Source organism: Sphaerodactylus townsendi, linkage group LG04 (genome assembly GCF_021028975.2).
Source record: "Sphaerodactylus townsendi isolate TG3544 linkage group LG04, MPM_Stown_v2.3, whole genome shotgun sequence".
Taxonomy (NCBI): domain Eukaryota; kingdom Metazoa; phylum Chordata; class Lepidosauria; order Squamata; family Sphaerodactylidae; genus Sphaerodactylus; species Sphaerodactylus townsendi.
In genome coordinates this window covers 41973350-41990972 of record NC_059428.1, presented here as the reverse complement: position 1 = coordinate 41990972, position 17623 = coordinate 41973350, and the positions used below count along the sequence as shown (strand labels likewise).

Below are 17623 nucleotides of genomic sequence, written 5' to 3'. Positions count from 1 at the left end.
CATATGTTCAAAAAGATTATTTACAAATCATTGTCTGAGATCTCTAAAGTGAAAATATAACACTGTGATTATCAAGTCCTCTAAGGAAACTTTGCTGAATTCAAGTATCTTATTTAGACTTCATTACTTTATTTATCAATCCTATTATTGTATGTATGACAGGCAACCCAAAGTTATGTTGACGAATGTCCTGAAGACGGAAGTAGGAAGAAAATACATTAAGACACATCCTATAACTGATGCTAATTTATCTCATGTTGTCAAGTTGCAGTCAACTCAGCAAACCTCATCATCTGCTGACAGTATAGAGATATGGCAAATTTTAAGTTCTCCTCACCAAAGCCTTTTTATATCTAAAAGGTATGTTTGGTTAACTCACAGATATAACTCACCTTTACCTCTTTACTACTGCATGTAATTGTTTTCTATGAGCAAGTATTCGTTGTTATCTGGTGGACATTTGCCATTTTCCACACACCTTCTGGAGGGATTCTCCAAACCTGCTTTTGCGATTGTTTCATTTGAGAGGGAATTTGTCCATTCTGATCTCTTGTTAAACCTTCATGCTAGTTTCTACAAGTTTTAGGAATAGTACTGGGATTATTTCTCCCAATTTGAAATATTATATATTGAGTTCCTGTCATACATATCTAAAAATGTATGTTTACAACTATGAGAGAAATCTGTTCACAGTTTTATCTCTTTCCCAGAAAGGAAATATTTTCACTGTTTCATGTAGGGTTTATTATTCATCATATCCTCAGTCCTTTCTTCATTTCTTCATATCCTCAGTCCTTTGTTTTGCAGAGAAGACAGAGTTGTGTTACTACTAGCAACTTACCCATTCCTCTGTGAACTGTTCGGTTTTCTCAGAGGACTTTTTATACATCTCTCAATGGAGCAATGTCTTTTGTAATGAAAACATCCTTTGACATCTATAGTGTACAACAGCAAACTTCAAAACATTAAAAAACCAACTGCTGGAAGAATCTACAGAGAAGGATGAGGGAACAATTAGAAGATGGTTTCATTCTGTACTCAAACAGTGCAGCATAAATTAGTACCTGTACCACTGGTTTTTAGACTGTGGACCATTGCTTAGCAATAGTATGTGATGCACTTCCACGTGAAAGTACAGAGTACTAATTTACAACTGAAAACTTTGGAGACTTTTTCCAGAATGAATAATAATGAACTTTTAATTCAAATTGTGCTACATTTTTTGTAGCTGTACTGAACTCTGTGGGTAAAGAGCAGAATGAACGAAAGAGTCTTGAGTAGTTAATATCAGTTGGAGACTAATTCTTTTGGAACAGTGGAGGCCTCTCCTTCAAAAGCCCAGCCTTAAGGGTGAGGAAATTTTGTGAACAATGTGAAATGTGGCATAGAAGACCATTCTGGAGGAGGGCATCAGCTGAAATTGCTCTGTTGTATGAGTGGAACAAAAGCTTTCACAAAAAAGGGGAGGGAATTTCAGCTGATCCTTTTTCTTACTGCAATCCCTTGCATTGCATACCAAATAATTCTTGAAGGGCCCCAGACTTCAGAAGAAGCTTTTTATGGGGGGGTGGGCTGCACTGGGGAGGGAGTTGGAGCTTTCATGTACTTGCTTCATTCATATATACAGCTCATAGAACATATGCAAACATAGCAAAGTTCACCTATTTTACAAAATACACTCTTTCGGTTTTGTTCTTCATTGTTTCATTGGAAGGAACACAGAATTGCATTTAAATTCAGAAGCCTTTCAGATATTTTCCATGTTGTGGCTATGGTCAGTGAAAATGTAGACATCTTCAGACCAGAGCTTTACCACAGCACCTCAAAGTGTAGGAATTGCTGATGTACAAGATCACCATGAGAGGGCATTATTTTACTCATTAAGCACAACTTCACAGTTCATTGTTTCAGTCATATATAGTTAGATGAGAAATATTTTGCTGCCATTTTAATCAGATACCATGGCTGTCCCATTTTTGCTGTTTCATTTTTCTGATGCATTCATTCAACAATATTTGTCAGAGTGACTTCTAGAAGAGATGAGAGAATTATTGCTGCCTTTTTATCAGCTGATAGGTAGTTAAATAGTAAGATGTGCTCTTTTGAACTTTTAAACATTAATAGTTAATTGGCTATTGGTACATTTTTACTCAGGCTGGCAGTTTTTCATAATATTGAACACCGTCATCGAAGTTGTTGTTGAAAATCGAGTGCAGCAATGAAGTTTTAATTGGCCTTTCCTTATTGTGTCACTCATCCATACTTTGGGCCACTTCACTTGTCTTCATTAACTTACTTTAAGTTATAGTCAATAAGATTCTGAGACTACCCGGTCATTTACGATACATGAATTCAGTCAAGCATTCTTTGTACAAGTTACAGAATATTAATTATTGTATGTATGGCAGGCAACCCAAAGTTACCTTGACGAATGTTCTGAGGACAAGAACAGGAAGAAAATACGTGCAAACTCATCTGTTAGCTGATGCTAATCTGTCTGATGCTAGCAACTTGCAATCAGATGAAGAGCCCTCCTCATCTGTTGCCAGCCTAGAATCATGTCAAAAAATAAGTTCTCAACAAAGCTGTATTTTATCAAAAAGGTATGTCATCCAGCATAGTATTTGGTATGATTTTGGTCCTTAAACTAATCTTTCTAAAATATGATTTGGTTGAAACTAACAATTACAACGATGTACATTTGAAGTTGTGAACAAATGATACAGTTCCCCTAAAGTTAAAGCATTGAACAGTGCACACTATGCTGAGCTTCACAGTCATCAATTTCAATGTGCTGGATTGGAGTAACCGCATAGGATTGCACTGTGGACCTCACTGATTTCAATTGGAGAGATTTACACATAGGCTTAACTGTCTAAACGGCCCAGTCCAGAGGATGTGACAGCCAGGGATGGCACCACTGGTACACCACCTCCAAGGGGCTTTCAGGCAGCATGGGAAGAAAGAAAAAGCCAGAAAACTCCCAGCTCCCTAAGAATCACCCATTACACAAAATGCACTTCGCCACCCTTTCAAGTAGCTTAAGTTCCCAGGCTGAAACTCAACTTGGTATTCCCAGGCTGAGACTCAACTCCATCCCTGGGAACGTCCCTGGCCCTTAGAGTTCTATGCCAACATAGCCTTGGAGTGGCAGGCTCTTAAGGGGTCAGGTACCATGGAACTGAGTGACCCCAACCACCTGGGTATTTGCCCCCTCCATCGGCACATTTACACTTGCACTGGTGGAATGGGGCACCTACGTTGTTACAGCATGTGCTGCTTCCATTGCCTGTTTCCCCCCTTCTCCCATGGATTGGGCTGAAATATATGAGATTCAAAATACCTTAAGCAATATTTCACCTTTTTTGTATTCTGTGTGTTCATATGCATGCTCCATAATTGGTTCTCTTATTCCCATAAGTGTGCTTTGGGGATGATTTTCATGGAGGACTATTAATGGAAAATATCAGGGAACTGAAAATCCACATGGATTGTCAATTCCAACACATATTCCACTTATATTTCTTCAAAAGAATTTCCATGGAAGAAATGTATTGTTACAACTTTCCTAAAACGTAGATGTGCCTTAGCTGTGTCATTATAGAATGCTTGAAGCTTAAGGATTTTTTCTGAAGTATGTTACCACCTTCATAATTCAGTGGTTCACACCACTGTGGTCAGTATAAATCAGTAGCCACGTGTTGGGTCTGTCGCTCTAAAGAAGTTCTTGAAGTTCTGTCATTGCTCTTGCATTTTGTATCTTGTGTATTAACTTATGAGCAACAGATCATAGGCTGTTCACTTTGCCCTTCACTTTGTAAACTAGGCACCTTGATCAAAACAGAATAGGGGAAGGGTATTGTTTTAAAGTAGTGGCGGGGGAGAGAACTGCATCCGGGGCAAAATGGTGCCCCTGCCCCCCGGGCAACCTGCCCCCCCTGGCACCCTGCAAAGAGCAGCTGGCTGAAAAAGCAGCCTGGTGGGAACTGTACTTCCCAGGAGACCTTGCAAGCCCCAACTCCTGCAGAGGCCTCCTGGGGGAGGGGGGCTCGCAAGGTCTCCTGGGAAGTGTAATTCCCACCAGACTGCTCTTTGCAGCCGGCTGAACTAAGGTAAGTGGGAGGAAGGCACGGGGCGACTACACTTCCCAGGAGACCTTACAAGCCCCAACTTGAGCAGAGGCCTCCCTGGGGTTGGGGTGGGTGGGAAGGGGGCCTTTGTGGTTTCTGCTCCTGCTGTACCATCAGGATGCTCTGGGTTGCCTGGCAGGGCGGGGGAAGGAGAGGGGCGTGTGGGCGATTTCCCCCCCACATGACCCCAATGGTGCGCGCCTGGGTCGCGGCATCCCCTGTCCCATTGCAGATATGTGACTGTTTTAAAGTATTTTATTTTAAGACTATTTTGTTGTCTTTTATAGGACTATGAAGTTTGATTAGTATGTTAATTGATTAATTGGTGAGAGCCAGTTGTGGTGAATATGTCTGAAGATTAAGGGCGCAGATTTGTCTCTTGAGACTCTGTTGGTCTCAATGAATTACTATAATGGAGAAGGAAAATACAGAAAGTGGCTTTTTCCTCTAACATGGTAGACAGCTTTTGTTTGTTAAACTGTAATTTTGCTAATATTGCCTTCATTTGTGGTGAAATCCTATGTAGAGTTATTCAAGTCTGAGCCTGTTGAAATATTTTGGCTTAGTAGACATGAGATTGCACTGTCAGTATCTTTAAAAGACATCTTTAGAAAAGTTTTGCTAATGTAATGAATTGATTGATTCATTAATTGATTGATTCAATGTTAAAACAGTTAACATTTCTTTAATTTGTTGATGACCGCAGTAGTATGATGATAGTGTTGCGTTTATCTGAAGTTCATGAACTGACCTATACAGAGAAAGCTGGGATAATAAGGAATATCATTGTGGAAGTGGCAATCCTCTTTGGTATTAATTGCTTTCAATCATAGAAATGCATCCACCAGTTACTTTAATGAGGAAAACAATGTCGGAAGATGTGTCCCCAAGTCTGTTTATTGCACATGTGTTCAGAAATGTCAGCTGGATTCATAAGTGGCCCCTAAACTCTTCTGACCATGATTTGTGACTTGCAAATGAGTCAACATGGTGACATAAAAAGTGGTCTTTTGTAAGGAGATATTTATTTCTGAAAGCTTCAGGAAGATGTGTGAAGTAGGTGCTGAAGTAGGCCTTTTCCACTTTTCAGCAAGGCATGCAAATTACACTAACAGTGTGCAAGTGAAAACATGGATCAGTCTGAAGCGCATACCCATGCTTTGTAAAAGTGAATGGACACCTGGGCCTGTGATTGGCTGTAAAACAAACAGGAGCCGTTTCTTTGCATTACGTTCTCCATTTGTTTTACAGGGGAAAAAAACTAGAGGAAGAAAAAGTCACAGCAAAATGCTTAAAATTAACCGTGTATTTAGGCTTTTTGTTCCAAAGTTCCTGCAAACAATGCTGAGCATTGGTTGTAGCTTTTACTGTATTACAGCTTTTACTGTATTGCAGAGCTATTTGATTCCCATTCTAATTTCAAAAAGTGGGTTATGTATACTTTTTATTCATAGTAGATAATGGTTCAGAATGACTTTTTTGTGTATCATTTCTAGAAATGGGGCATTTGCTGCTCTTATTTGCTAATATAATATCCGAAAATGTTGTGTTAGACTTGCTTTTCTGTTGGCCTCAGGAGATTCCCGCAGGAGGCTACAAGTGCTCAGAATTTACATATGTAATAATGGGGTTGGGGAAATCTGTGGATACTTACATCACAGATTAGGCCCATTTACACAGAAATAAGATTTTCCAGTGGATTTGAGGGAACTCCCCCAGGCTTGCAGAAAAATCGAAAAACTTCAAGTAAAAATGGAGCAGGGGGGATTAAATTTGCCAACAATCCAGTAAGGCACAAAATATGACTGTCAGCTGACCTCATTGCCTACTTGTGTCAGAGGTAGTGCTTGAAGTAGTGACAGTGGCCACCATTTGTGTTAGGCAGGTGGAAACTGTAGGCAGAAGGGAAGACAAAGGAAGGAAGAGCTGGGGGAAGAGGCTCAGGCAACAGCTGCACTCCAGGTAGACAGGTGTGTGGGCAGGGAAAGGATGATTAGCATCTCCCACCACACACATACACACCCCGATACACAAGCAGGAACAGTGGGAAACAGCAGGTGGGTAGACCAGTGAGTGGAAAGAAAGGAGAAAAAGAGTGAATGTGTGGAGGACAGGAAGTATGTAAGAAAAATTAACAGGTATATGTAGGAGAGAGACATAGACCAGGGTGACTGAGATCTCTCTCTCACTCTCATTCATGTATAGGAAAGGTGCTCTATCTTTCCTTTCTTTTCACTGCCACACACTGATTGGACATTTAGAGCAATTGTGAATAAATTATGTTGGTCTCAATACCAATCTTTGTGGCATACTATTGCTCACTTCTCTACTGTGAGAACTCTCCATTTTAATCCATAAGAGGACTCATTCAAGTATATAATGTCTAGCACATGTTTGTTTTACTGCTCAGAGAACTGACCTGTAACTCCCTGGATCTCCTTCAACGGTTGGTTTAAAAAAATTGTATGCAATTTGCTGCTTTGCCATGATCTGGTCCAAAAACTGATTTTAGTGAGAAGTTATACATATTGGTTAGTAGAACAACAATTTCACATTTCTTTGCCAGGTGTTTGCCATCTGGACCTGGAGAAGTTTTGGTTTTAGTTTAAAGAGGTTTAGTTCCAGTGTTGTTGACAAGAATACCATTCTAGTTAAATGGTAGCATAAAAGCATAGTGGCTTGGACATGCTACTAAAGCATGACTATTTCAAAGGCACATCTCTGTCTCTATTTACCGTATATACTCGCGTATAAGCCGAGTTTTTCAGCCCTGTTTTAAGGTTGAAAAATGCCCCCTCGGCTTATACACGAGTCACTGCTTACCAGCCTGCTCTTCAGGCCTCTGCCAAGGCTGGGGGCGGGACGACCTCCCTGCGGCTGCACAAGCCGCTTGTTGCTGCCCTCCTCGGAGGGTGAAGGGGAACCCTGGCTGGCTGGGCTTCCTCAAACCCCGGGAGGCAGAGGGAGCTCATTATTTGGGCAATGACTCCCCCTGATGTCATTGCCCAAATAAGGAACTTCCTCCACCTCCTGGCTGGGTTTGAGGAAGTCCAGGCAGCTGGTGGGTGGAGGGAGCTCCTTATTTGGGCAATGACATTAGGGGGAGTCACTGCATAAATAAGGAGCTCCCTCCACCTCCTGTCAGGCTGGGCTTCCTCAAACCCAGCAGTGACTCCCCCTGATGTCATTGCCCAAATAAGGAGCTCCCTCAACCTCCAGGCTGGGTTTGAGGAAGCCCAGGCAGGCGGTGGGTGGAGGGAGCTCCTTATTTGGGCAATGACATCAGGGGGAGTCACTGCCCAAATAAGGAGCTCCCTCGGCCTCCCGGCTTCCCACCTTCGGCTTATACGCGAGTCAATATGTTTTCCCAGGTTTTGGTAGTAAAATTAGGTGCCTCGGCTTATACAGGAGTCGGCTTATACATGAGTTTATACGGTAGTAACTTGTGATCATCTGCAAGGGTGCTCCAACAAGCTGTTTCTGATTAAGCCGGTGGTGGGATTTAGCAGGTTTGCACCACTTTGGCAGAACCGGTTGTTAAAATGGTGCTTGTAAACAATCAGTTAAATTATTTGAATTCCCACCACCGGAACCGGTTGTTAAATTAGTTGAATCCCACCACTGGATTAAGTCTATACACAGTGATTACAGTTTGCACCATTGTGAAGAGGGTCACAAAAATAAATTATGCCAAATGTATCTGCAAGTCCCACATGGAAGTGTCAAATGATATCATTGGTGCTTCATCACAATAGCCCTCCAATAACAAGTTCATATGCATGCAATTATACAGTTCCTGCCAAGACTGTGGACCAAGACTTTCAGAAGAAATAAGTCTTATTCGTAGATCTAGTTCCCACTGAAATAGTAAATCAGTGCCTGTGTTGTGCCACATCAAACTGTGTGTGGCAGCTCATGATTCAGTGCTACTTCATAGATATTTTTTAAAAACCCACATACAGAAAACTAGCAAGTCAAGAAAAAGACTAGGTTAGAACTATTTGTGTGGATGAACAGTGTGTATAGTTTCACTTTCGTTCACCTTGCTGATGTGAGAACTGGACCTTAATCTTGGTAAATGTATAAAAAGCCTTAAGAGAACATACAAATATATTTATATTCATTGTATGATCCTTTAAATTGCTAGAGCACTGCAATGCTTCTGTAGTATAAATGAGAATATCAACCTTTTTATCTTTCTGAGAAAATCAGTTCACTAAATCATTAGCTACCTAATGCATGTGAGGCATTAAATTGTATTGTTTTCATCTGTTTGTAATAACTTTTTACTTAGATCGCATAGGTTGTGATCCACACCCCCCCCCCCCATATGTCCTTGAGTACTGGAGAGTCGGTGGTGGATCTGTGTTTGCATGGGGGAGTTTGCACTCACTTGCCCCCTTCCCTCCTGCTGTACAGGTTGAAACTTGCCACCACTCACACTTAATTTGCCTCCTTTACTGTCAGCTCCATCACTGAATCACTTGCAGTAAAGGTGTATAAGCATGTCTTTCTGTCATAACACAGTTTTTTGAGTGTCCTGGCTGCAGCAAGGTTTTTATGTATCAGGGCTGATGCATCCCTGAGAGAATGTTGCCAATTATCAACATAGCTCACGATGAAAGTGGAATCTGTAGCCAGCTCTTGCTCCCAATGAGCCTTCTTGGGGTATTGATCAAGGCATCCAACATTTCCCGTTCCTAACAACATGCTGTTAGTTTAATTAGTACTTGTGTTTTTCTCTCTAGTTACTTATATGTTGATAGAAAGGAAAAATATAAAGACAAAGGAGAATGTAACTTAAACATGCAATCTGACTTGACAGGTTTATGAGTTTTCTTGAAATCTGGTTGAGGAAGTATTTAATTAAACTTAGTGAACACTGAGTGTTATAAGGAAGAGGTTGAATAATCTGTTAAAAAAAGATTACTCATTGCTGAAGATTTATGAGAGATTAATGACTTTGGGTTTCTCCCTTCAGGTATGGAAGATTTCATAGAAGGTCAAATGACCATCTTTGGAAACCCTGTAAAGATATAGAAAGTAGCAGTGCCGTGCCAACTCTAAGAAGATGTGATGTGGTGCTGGAAGGTTTGCTATTAAGACATTTTATAATGTATTTTACTGTTTGGATGTGACATTTAAACTGAATAGATTAGCTGAGATAGAATTCTTCTCTGTCCAGATTGAGTTACAGGCTGTAATTTCTGTTCAACAGACTATCCAAATCCTTTTACCATCACAAACATGATAGGAATCCCTGATGTTATCCCTGATAATTTCATCCTTGAAATTAGTCCAACAGATTGCCATGTAACTCATGTTTTGAGTTTTAACGCAAATGTATTAGTCAGCAATCTTTAGCATATACATCTGGACACAGTAGATTTATTCCTTATTTGTTCCTGTTAAGGTACTAAATGTTTAAAATCAACCTAACCCTAAACACTATTAACTATCTGGTTACCTACACTCAGTAGTAGAGTAGCAGGATGGATGCCTTCCTATTCTTTTATGTATGCATGTTAATATGCTGCCCTTCCCCTTGAGGGTTCAGGGCAGCTTCCAACATTTAAAATACAATAAAGACATAAAACGTGAATAACAACAGTTAAAACCCAGATGGTGAATACAATCAGATTCCATCAAAATAATACAATTTAATAATCCCGCCAATATAAACTGAAATTGGTCCAGAATGCGGCGGCTTGTGTGCTCACAGGGGGTGCCACTAGAGACCACATCACACTCCAAGCATGCCGCTTGCACTGGTTAATGACATTGAATTCCTAATCACCTTCAAGGTACATGTTAATCTCTTTAAGGCCTGCTGCCTAAATTCAGACCTGCAGGACCACCTTACCCCATATGTCCCAATCGGTCTCTGCTGGCAGAGGCCACCCATCAGGATCCCTGGCCCTCATCGATGTTAGCTTCACCCAGGCTGAAATTTTACAGCCCTGGGCCCCAGCCCAGGAACGCCTTCCTCCATGGCTGTCAGGGACCATGACCCGGCGAGTTCTGGGCCTGTAAGATCTGTTTCTGTTCCGCCCAGGACTTTGGGGAAAGGCCGCTGATGGCCCTCCTTTTATAATATCATGTGGACCCGCCATCCTTCTTTCTTTCTTTTAGGATTTGTTAGTAGGCCATCTGTTATGCTGATTATAAAATAAGCATTTTAATGTGGGTTATTTTATATAGAGCCAAATTAATTAATATTTAATCGATTTTAGTTTTTGGTTTTATTGTGCTCTACTTATGTGTATTGTTCACCGCCCTGAGCCCTTCGGGGGAGGGCAGTATATAAATATAAATAAATAAATAGATAGATAAATAGATAAATAAATAAATAGATAGATAGATAGAAGGGAGGAGAAGGAGACCATTCGACTGATACAACCATAGCTGCCTCAACCACAAGCCTGGTAGAATAGCCTCTGTCTTACAGGCCCTGTAAAATTTCATCAGGTTCCACAGGGCTGGGGTCTTGCTGGACAGATTGGTATGTGCTTATGCTTTTCGTTAAGTTATAGTCTGTACTGTGAGTATGGAACTGGAAATGCTAACTGTTTGACATGAATTTAATGCAGTTTAAAAGTGGCACCTTTTGTGTGCATTGCATGTCTAGTGAAATTAGGTAGATTATAAATGTATGTTAACATAGTACTGACTTGGAAATCACATAGATCTTTCTAATGGAGTAAGTAGGATGGTCAGGTGAAGGCATTGGTTTTTGGTCCATCTTTTAAATATCACTGTGCCTTAAATAGTAGATCTAAAGTAGTGTGAAACATATATTTCAATTTGCCTTGACTATTTTGTTGTTTTAAAACTATTTTAAATACAGACTGTAGCATACAGAATAAAGAAAGAGAGTGTCAAGACAGAAGAACAAAAGATTCCAAGAATGCCTCTCCTGGTTTAAGAGAAACATGCTTTCAAAATAATGAATGCAGAAAAAGAAGAGGTGAAGATTTTTCAAGTCAGCGGAGTGTATTTTCTCGAAGAAAATCATCATTGCCTAGTGTGAGTATTTTTTTACATGTTTGGTCACAGTAAATAATTATAATAATTGATAGAGTATTTTATGTTGGATAACATCTGTGCAGAGGTGTGTGTAGGTATATGTACCAACCGAGTATTTGTGCTGATCTCCAGACACTGAATTTCAGGTGGTACTCTCATGCTAGGCATTTCTGAATCCAAGTGTAGCATCCCAAATTTTGAAATATAATTGAGGGAGGGGAATCCTGAAAGGATTCAAGTTTTTTATGAAGCCACGCAGTGATGGCGAACCTTTTCGAGACGGAGTGCCCAAACGGCAACCCAAAACCCACTTATTTTTCGCAAAGTGCCAGCATGGCAATTTAACCTGAATACTGAGGTTTTAGTGTAGAAAAAACAGTTGGCTCCAAGGTGCATGTTATTCGGGAGTAAGCTTGGTGGTAGTTAGTGGTATTGCTTTGAAGCAAATGTGCATCGCTTCGAACGGGTGAATCATGACCCTAGGAGGGTTTATTCAGAAGCAAGCCCCATTGCCAGCAACCAAGCTTACTCCCAGGTAAAGGATCACGCTTTAGTTCTTCCCGTGAAAATCAGTAGGGTTTTACAGCGCTTAACAGGGTTACCTACACTGCTTCCCCAAAACTAGGTCCTAGATTTAATGCTAATAATCTCCGTGAAATGATTGCACTATTATCACATGACGAACTCTGTGCACGTATGCCCACAGAGAGGGCTCTGAGTTCTGCCTCTGGCACCCGTGCCATAGGTTCGCCACCACTTCGTTAGGTTTTGGTGTGCATGGTAAGTTAAGCGACCTCTGCTTTTGCGTCATCTTTCCTAATGTGGGTTGTGGTTTCCATTGTACCACATGAGATGGGGGAGGTTAATTAGTACTAGGAATGATTAGTTCTAGGAATGGCTGCCTCTGGTGTGCCCTGAAGTCATCAAGGGGTTGACAGGGCCCTTAGACCTGCTTCCATCTTGCTATCATGCCAAAGTTGGTTGGGGTTTTCAAATTGTCCTTTGTGGATCACACCACTCTTGGAGGGAACAGGTTTTGCTCATCACTTATTGGTAACCATCAGTATACAAACTGGCTAACTTCGTGGCATGAAGTCAAGCTGTTATTTATGTTTTTCTACCATGCATTTCTCCCAGGAGGTTCTGCAGCCTGATTTTTAAAAACAGTGTTTCATTTTATTTTATTATTGTAGAAAGAGCAGAGCACAGAACCAGTTGAGCCACCTGGTCAAGAACGTAACCCTCAGCAGGAAAACATTCTTCAGTCTTTGGAATTGGACTGCTATGAAACTTTCACCACTGCTAATCAGGATACTGCTGTCACTTGTCCAGGTGAAAGCTGTTCAAAGATTTCTCCCAAGAGAAAGCAGCACTCTGTCGTCAGTAAAGATGTCCAGATTTCACCCCCAGTCAGTTCTCCTAAAAAACAAGAAGGGAATACAGCTGTACCTTCGGAAGAGCCTGGGACTATATTGAAAAAGAATAAACAGATGACTGAGTCAGCAGAGCCAAGTATGTAAAAACATGCTTTAGAAACTTTGGCCCTTTCCGCACACGCGCGGAAACGAACCTCCACCGGCATAAATTATACCGGTGGAGGCTCGGGGGCTGTTTGCACCACAGCATGCGAGCAGCGCCAATTTCCTTCCCAGCAGGAGAGGCGGCTCTGCACGGAGCTGTCTCTCCTTCGGTCCCTTCCACTCACCTCTTCTGGCAGCATTGCTCTGGAGGGCTGGAGGGACATGCCCACGCTACCCTCCTCGAAAACTCTCCAGGCATGGCACAAGTGTCCAGGCTACCCAGCCTCCAGAACAACGCTGCCAGAAGAGGTGAGTGGAGGGGATGGGGAAAACAGCGTCTTCCCGCCGGTGCTGTTTGCACCGCGCTTGCGGGAAGACTCTGTTTTGCAAAAACCTCGCTCCCTGAGCGGGGTTTGAAAGCAGCGCCTTCACGCTGCTTGGGCAGTTCAAGGATGGTGCTGCTGCAATGCAGCAGCGCCAGCTGTGCAAACTCCTCCCCAGGGACACAGTTTTAGAATCCCTGGGGTGCTGCTGTTAAATCCGGGCCTACTAAAGGAAACAGCCTTTGAGATAGGTAGATATAACTCATATCATTGTATATCTAAATTAGTGTTCGCCAGATCTGAAGTAATTTCTGCTTTTATGTTTTCAAATGCAGTTTTTTTCACTGTGGTTTTGTTCCAATAGCCTTTGGTACAATCTTACATCTTTCCTATACCTAATAATAATCTGCATCCAATCTGAAAAGGAGTTCTGGATGTCTTAAAAGCCTTAAAACTATTTATGATAATGTTTCTTTTAGACAAATTATGGGTTGACTTTACTGGTTGCAGACTAACTAGATCATTACTCAAGCATTGCACCAATTTTATTTTAAAAACACTGTTACCTGATTTACTTGTGCACTGTTATTTCGTTGCTTTAGTTGTCGTTTCTAGTGATGAAGAAGAAAGTGCTGAAGCAAAATATACAAAGCTCTGCCTCCAGACTACGAAAGGACACTTACCTGAGAGTAAAGAAACAGAACAAGGATATGTGCTACCTTTGTCAGAAGAACTGTCACAGGGTTTAATTGAAAACAAGACTGAACAAGTAATACGCTTTTCCCACGTTGATTGTCTGTAGGATTTTTTGCTCTCTCCAGACCATGCAAGAATAATTTACATAATTATTGCAGAAACCATACACTACCACAGTGTGCTTCTGAGACAATTTTCTCAGAATTCGCACAATTCGAACCCATTTGTGCTTGTGAATGAATCTCACTGATTTCCTATTGATGTAGTTAGCTTTGGAGTCCTAAAGAATTTACACCTCCTTTTTTTCATTTATTTCATTCAGGAGAGCCAGCATGATGTAGTGGTTAAGAGCAGGTGGACTCTAATCTGGAGAACTGGGTTTGATTCCCCACTCCTCCACATGACTGGCGGACTCTTAATCTGGTGAACCGGATTTCTTTCCCCATTCCTAGTCTCCTGCTAGGTGACCTTGGGCTAGTTACAGTTTGTTCAGAACTCTCCCAGCCCAACCTACCTCACAAGATGTCTGTTGTGGAGAGAGGAAGGGAAAGGAGTTTGTAAGCCCCTTTGAGTCTCATGACAGGAGAGAAAGATGGGATATAAATCCAAACTCCTCTTCTTCAATTTTCTTTTTGTACATCTTCTATTTGTACATCTGTACATTTTCTTTTTGTACATCTTTTTAATGCATTTAGGCTAGAACTTCACATTATGCAAAGATCTGTGACCTTTTCTACACAGATTTTCTTTTATCAGGTGAATCAACTGTTGTTAGTTTCAGCTCTTTTAAAGGCATGTGGTTGCTTGAAATTGCACATGCCCTCCTGCTTTGCTAAAGATTTTTAAAAAGTTATGGAGACATGTAGCTTTTATATTTTTGAAAGAAAAGCAGAGGGGTGTTAGGAATGCTTGGAAAGAAAAGCTAAATAAACATACAGTCCCCCCTCACCTTGGCTCACTATAACCACAGTTGCTTTGTCTTATATAAGAAAGCCATTGAGTGAAAAAGAAGTGAAGGGCTACATGTAATTCCACCCTTAGGTACACTTTCAGTTCTGCTTTGATTGGGGATTATATAAATGAGATAGTCATGGCTGCTGTAGCTGCCAATGCCATTTTAGAGGAAAAATTATCCCTTTTAAAATTGATGCTAGGCCCACAAAGCAGCTATGCTGTTCCCTGTTTTGAAACAGACATGTTGCATGGCTTGAAAAGGTGAATGGGGAGATCACCTAGTACTCTTGCATGTGGGCCGATCAGGATTGGGCCCTTGTGGCAATTTTTAAATGGCTGACTTTTCTTCTGAAGTGACATAATTGACTGTAATTGGCAGTCAATACCAATAAAGTCAGTGTCGTTCAGTGGACACATGAAGCTGCCTTACAATGAGTTATAACACTGTTCCATTAAGGTCAGCATTGCCTATTCACAATGGCAGCAGCTCTTCAGAGTCTCAGGCAGAGGTCTTTCACGTCCCTTGCTACCTGTTAACTGGCGTTGCCAGAGCCTCAAGTTGGGATCTTCTGCATGTGAAGCAGATTCTCTACCATTGATCCACATCTTCTTCCTTCTCTAGTGGTTACAGTGTCAGGTTTCAACTGGAGGATACTTGGATTCAAATTCTCATTTTGCCATAAAGTATACTGGTTGCTAAGAGGAAATGTCAGGAGGGAACCATGTATGCCACTCCGAGCAACCTGGAGAATAAATGGGATAAAACTTGAATACATTTTTTAAAAAATCTGGTATAATTGCAAGTCTGCATTTTGTGGAGTGGGGAGGGTGTTTTTAAAAGTATTTATGCAACATGTTTTGTTATGTTTTCATTTCACAGGCTTCCACTGAATCACCTACGCTTAAGGCTACTTCAAACTGTATGACCAGTGAACAGGCAGATTTTGCTTTAGATGTCAAATCTGCTGTGGTTTTTATTGGAAAGTATAAAGGAACAGCAACAGGTTGTATCAGAGTAAGTTTGCCACGCAGCTCATATATAGCTGAAGCTCATATTTAGAGAGCCATGAAAGTAGTCTGAAATAGGATTTTGGCATAACCCCCCACCCCCCACATATACTGCACTGTACTACATGAGAAGTGTCTACTGAGATGGGATTAGGAACAGTGGCATACAGGAAATGTGAGGATTCTCTGCTGCCAGCTCTGCCTACCGCTTTCACTCCCTGGGGTCTCCCTAGGCTTGGCTCCTCCTATGTTCTTGCATGGCTGGGCCCCTCCCAAGTTCTGCCAAGGCCATCATGGTTGGACTTTTTCTGACTTTCTTCATGCTTGCCAGCTGGCCCAATGGCTGCTGAGGCTCACTCTCTCCTCTTTGTTGTCTGATACCAGGAGGTGACAGCAGCAGACAGCCTGAAATCAATTTTCTGCTGAAATCAATTTTCTATATTCGTAACTGTCAGTGCCTCTGTTCTGCTGAAATCAATAGACAAGATTGCTTGTATAATTGTAAAATATTTTCATGCCACACTGATGAATATTCTAATATTTCTAGTACTGGCATATCAGTCCTAAAATAAATTGTCCTGGATCCAAATTGATACTTTGGGCACATCTCAAAGCTTAGGTATATCTAATAGAATTTTTCACATTTGAACAGCAAATATCATTGATTTTTTGAACATCCACTCTGTTTCAAAATAAATTTGTGGTTTGTGCATGTTTTTGTTAGATGCCAGCCACTTGTTTCAAAATAAGTTCTGTACTTTACACAAAATATATTTTGAAGTGAATGGATCAACAAGCATGTGTGCGTTTTAATTGCAGTATCAACATATTATCTAAGTCTTGTTTGTTTTCTTCCTTTTTAGTTTCAAATATATTAATGAAATGCATTTCTGAACTGTTACATTTAAAAGGCTGATTTTTTTGTTTTCTCTTTTTTAAAAGTTTTCAACGAGTTACATTAAGATTCCATTTGAAGGTAAGATATTACATCATTTCATTAAATTTCACTGCTCATTAGCACTAGACCTGCCCTGGCTGTTAGCGTCTGATGTGCTAAGCATGCCATAGGTACTTTGCATGGGGGGCACAACAGTTTAAAGGAATGCAGGGTCACACAAAGAGTTGGATCCAGTCAGTTTTCCCACTGAATCTTATCCAATTTTCCTCCCTGTATAACCCCCCTCATTCCATATTAATTTTGTTACATGTCGGTCCTATGAACCCCAGCATAGCCATTGGTGGTGGTCAAAAAGGATAATTCTTTCCCTTTTACCAGCAGAAAAGGTGGTTGGAATTAATCTTAGTGTTCCCATCTTTGCATGGTATGCTTCAAGCTTAGCTTAATTAAAAGACTGACAGTTATGTAAGACTGGCTCTTAGTTGTTTTCAAAGACAATTTTGACTTGTGCTTGAGATCCAAGGATAGAAGTGCTCCCCCAATCATGCAACAGACACTTGATCCAGCCCATTTTCTTTGAAGGGGAGGAATTGTGACTTCAGCTTGCTTCAGCCTTGTAGACTGTCTGTTTATTTTATGTTTTGTTCCCTGGAGCAGCCCTGAATAAGAATGTGGACCTGCTCATAGATACTAGGCACTTTAAAAAAATTGGTCTGTGGACTGACCATAAGGATTCCTCAACTTCAAGGAGTGATACTGTCATTTTTCTTTGGCTATCATCAAATTATGTGGAACAGATTGAAAATCAAATAGGAACATCTGTGCTGAACAAAAACGGTATGTATTCTTTGTAGTTAACTTGTCCATCTTTTAGATATACTAAGTAGCACTGACTATGTCGGAATTCAGATTTTAATTTGGGAACAATTAGAGGAAAACACAGAATGTTTTCAAAGGACAAAATTGAGGTCTTTACTAAGATTTGCCTGATTTAATGCTAAAAGTCACAAAAATAGTGATCTCAACTGTATGTCTTGTATTTTGTCAATGATTATGTACCCAAATGAA

The 17623-nt window shown here is 40.9% G+C and overlaps 1 protein-coding gene across 5 annotated transcripts in view; it reads left to right on the top strand.

The window, feature by feature from the left end:
* The window catches only part of SENP7 (SUMO specific peptidase 7), a 55764-nt gene that overhangs the window by 16169 nt on the left and 21972 nt on the right, over positions 1-17623 (top strand). For 3 of the 5 annotated variants that reach the window (XM_048493341.1, XM_048493342.1, XM_048493343.1), the window contains exons 5-13: positions 163-360; positions 2409-2603; positions 9112-9221; positions 10978-11156; positions 12350-12668; positions 13602-13768; positions 15530-15664; positions 16600-16633; positions 17213-17392. In XM_048493341.1, the coding sequence (XP_048349298.1) occupies positions 163-360; positions 2409-2603; positions 9112-9221; positions 10978-11156; positions 12350-12668; positions 13602-13768; positions 15530-15664; positions 16600-16633; positions 17213-17392 (1517 nt within the window). The remainder of the gene's footprint in view (positions 1-162; positions 361-2408; positions 2604-9111; positions 9222-10977; positions 11157-12349; positions 12669-13601; positions 13769-15529; positions 15665-16599; positions 16634-17212; positions 17393-17623) is intronic. The other 2 variants (XM_048493344.1, XM_048493345.1) reach the window with 2 other exon arrangements.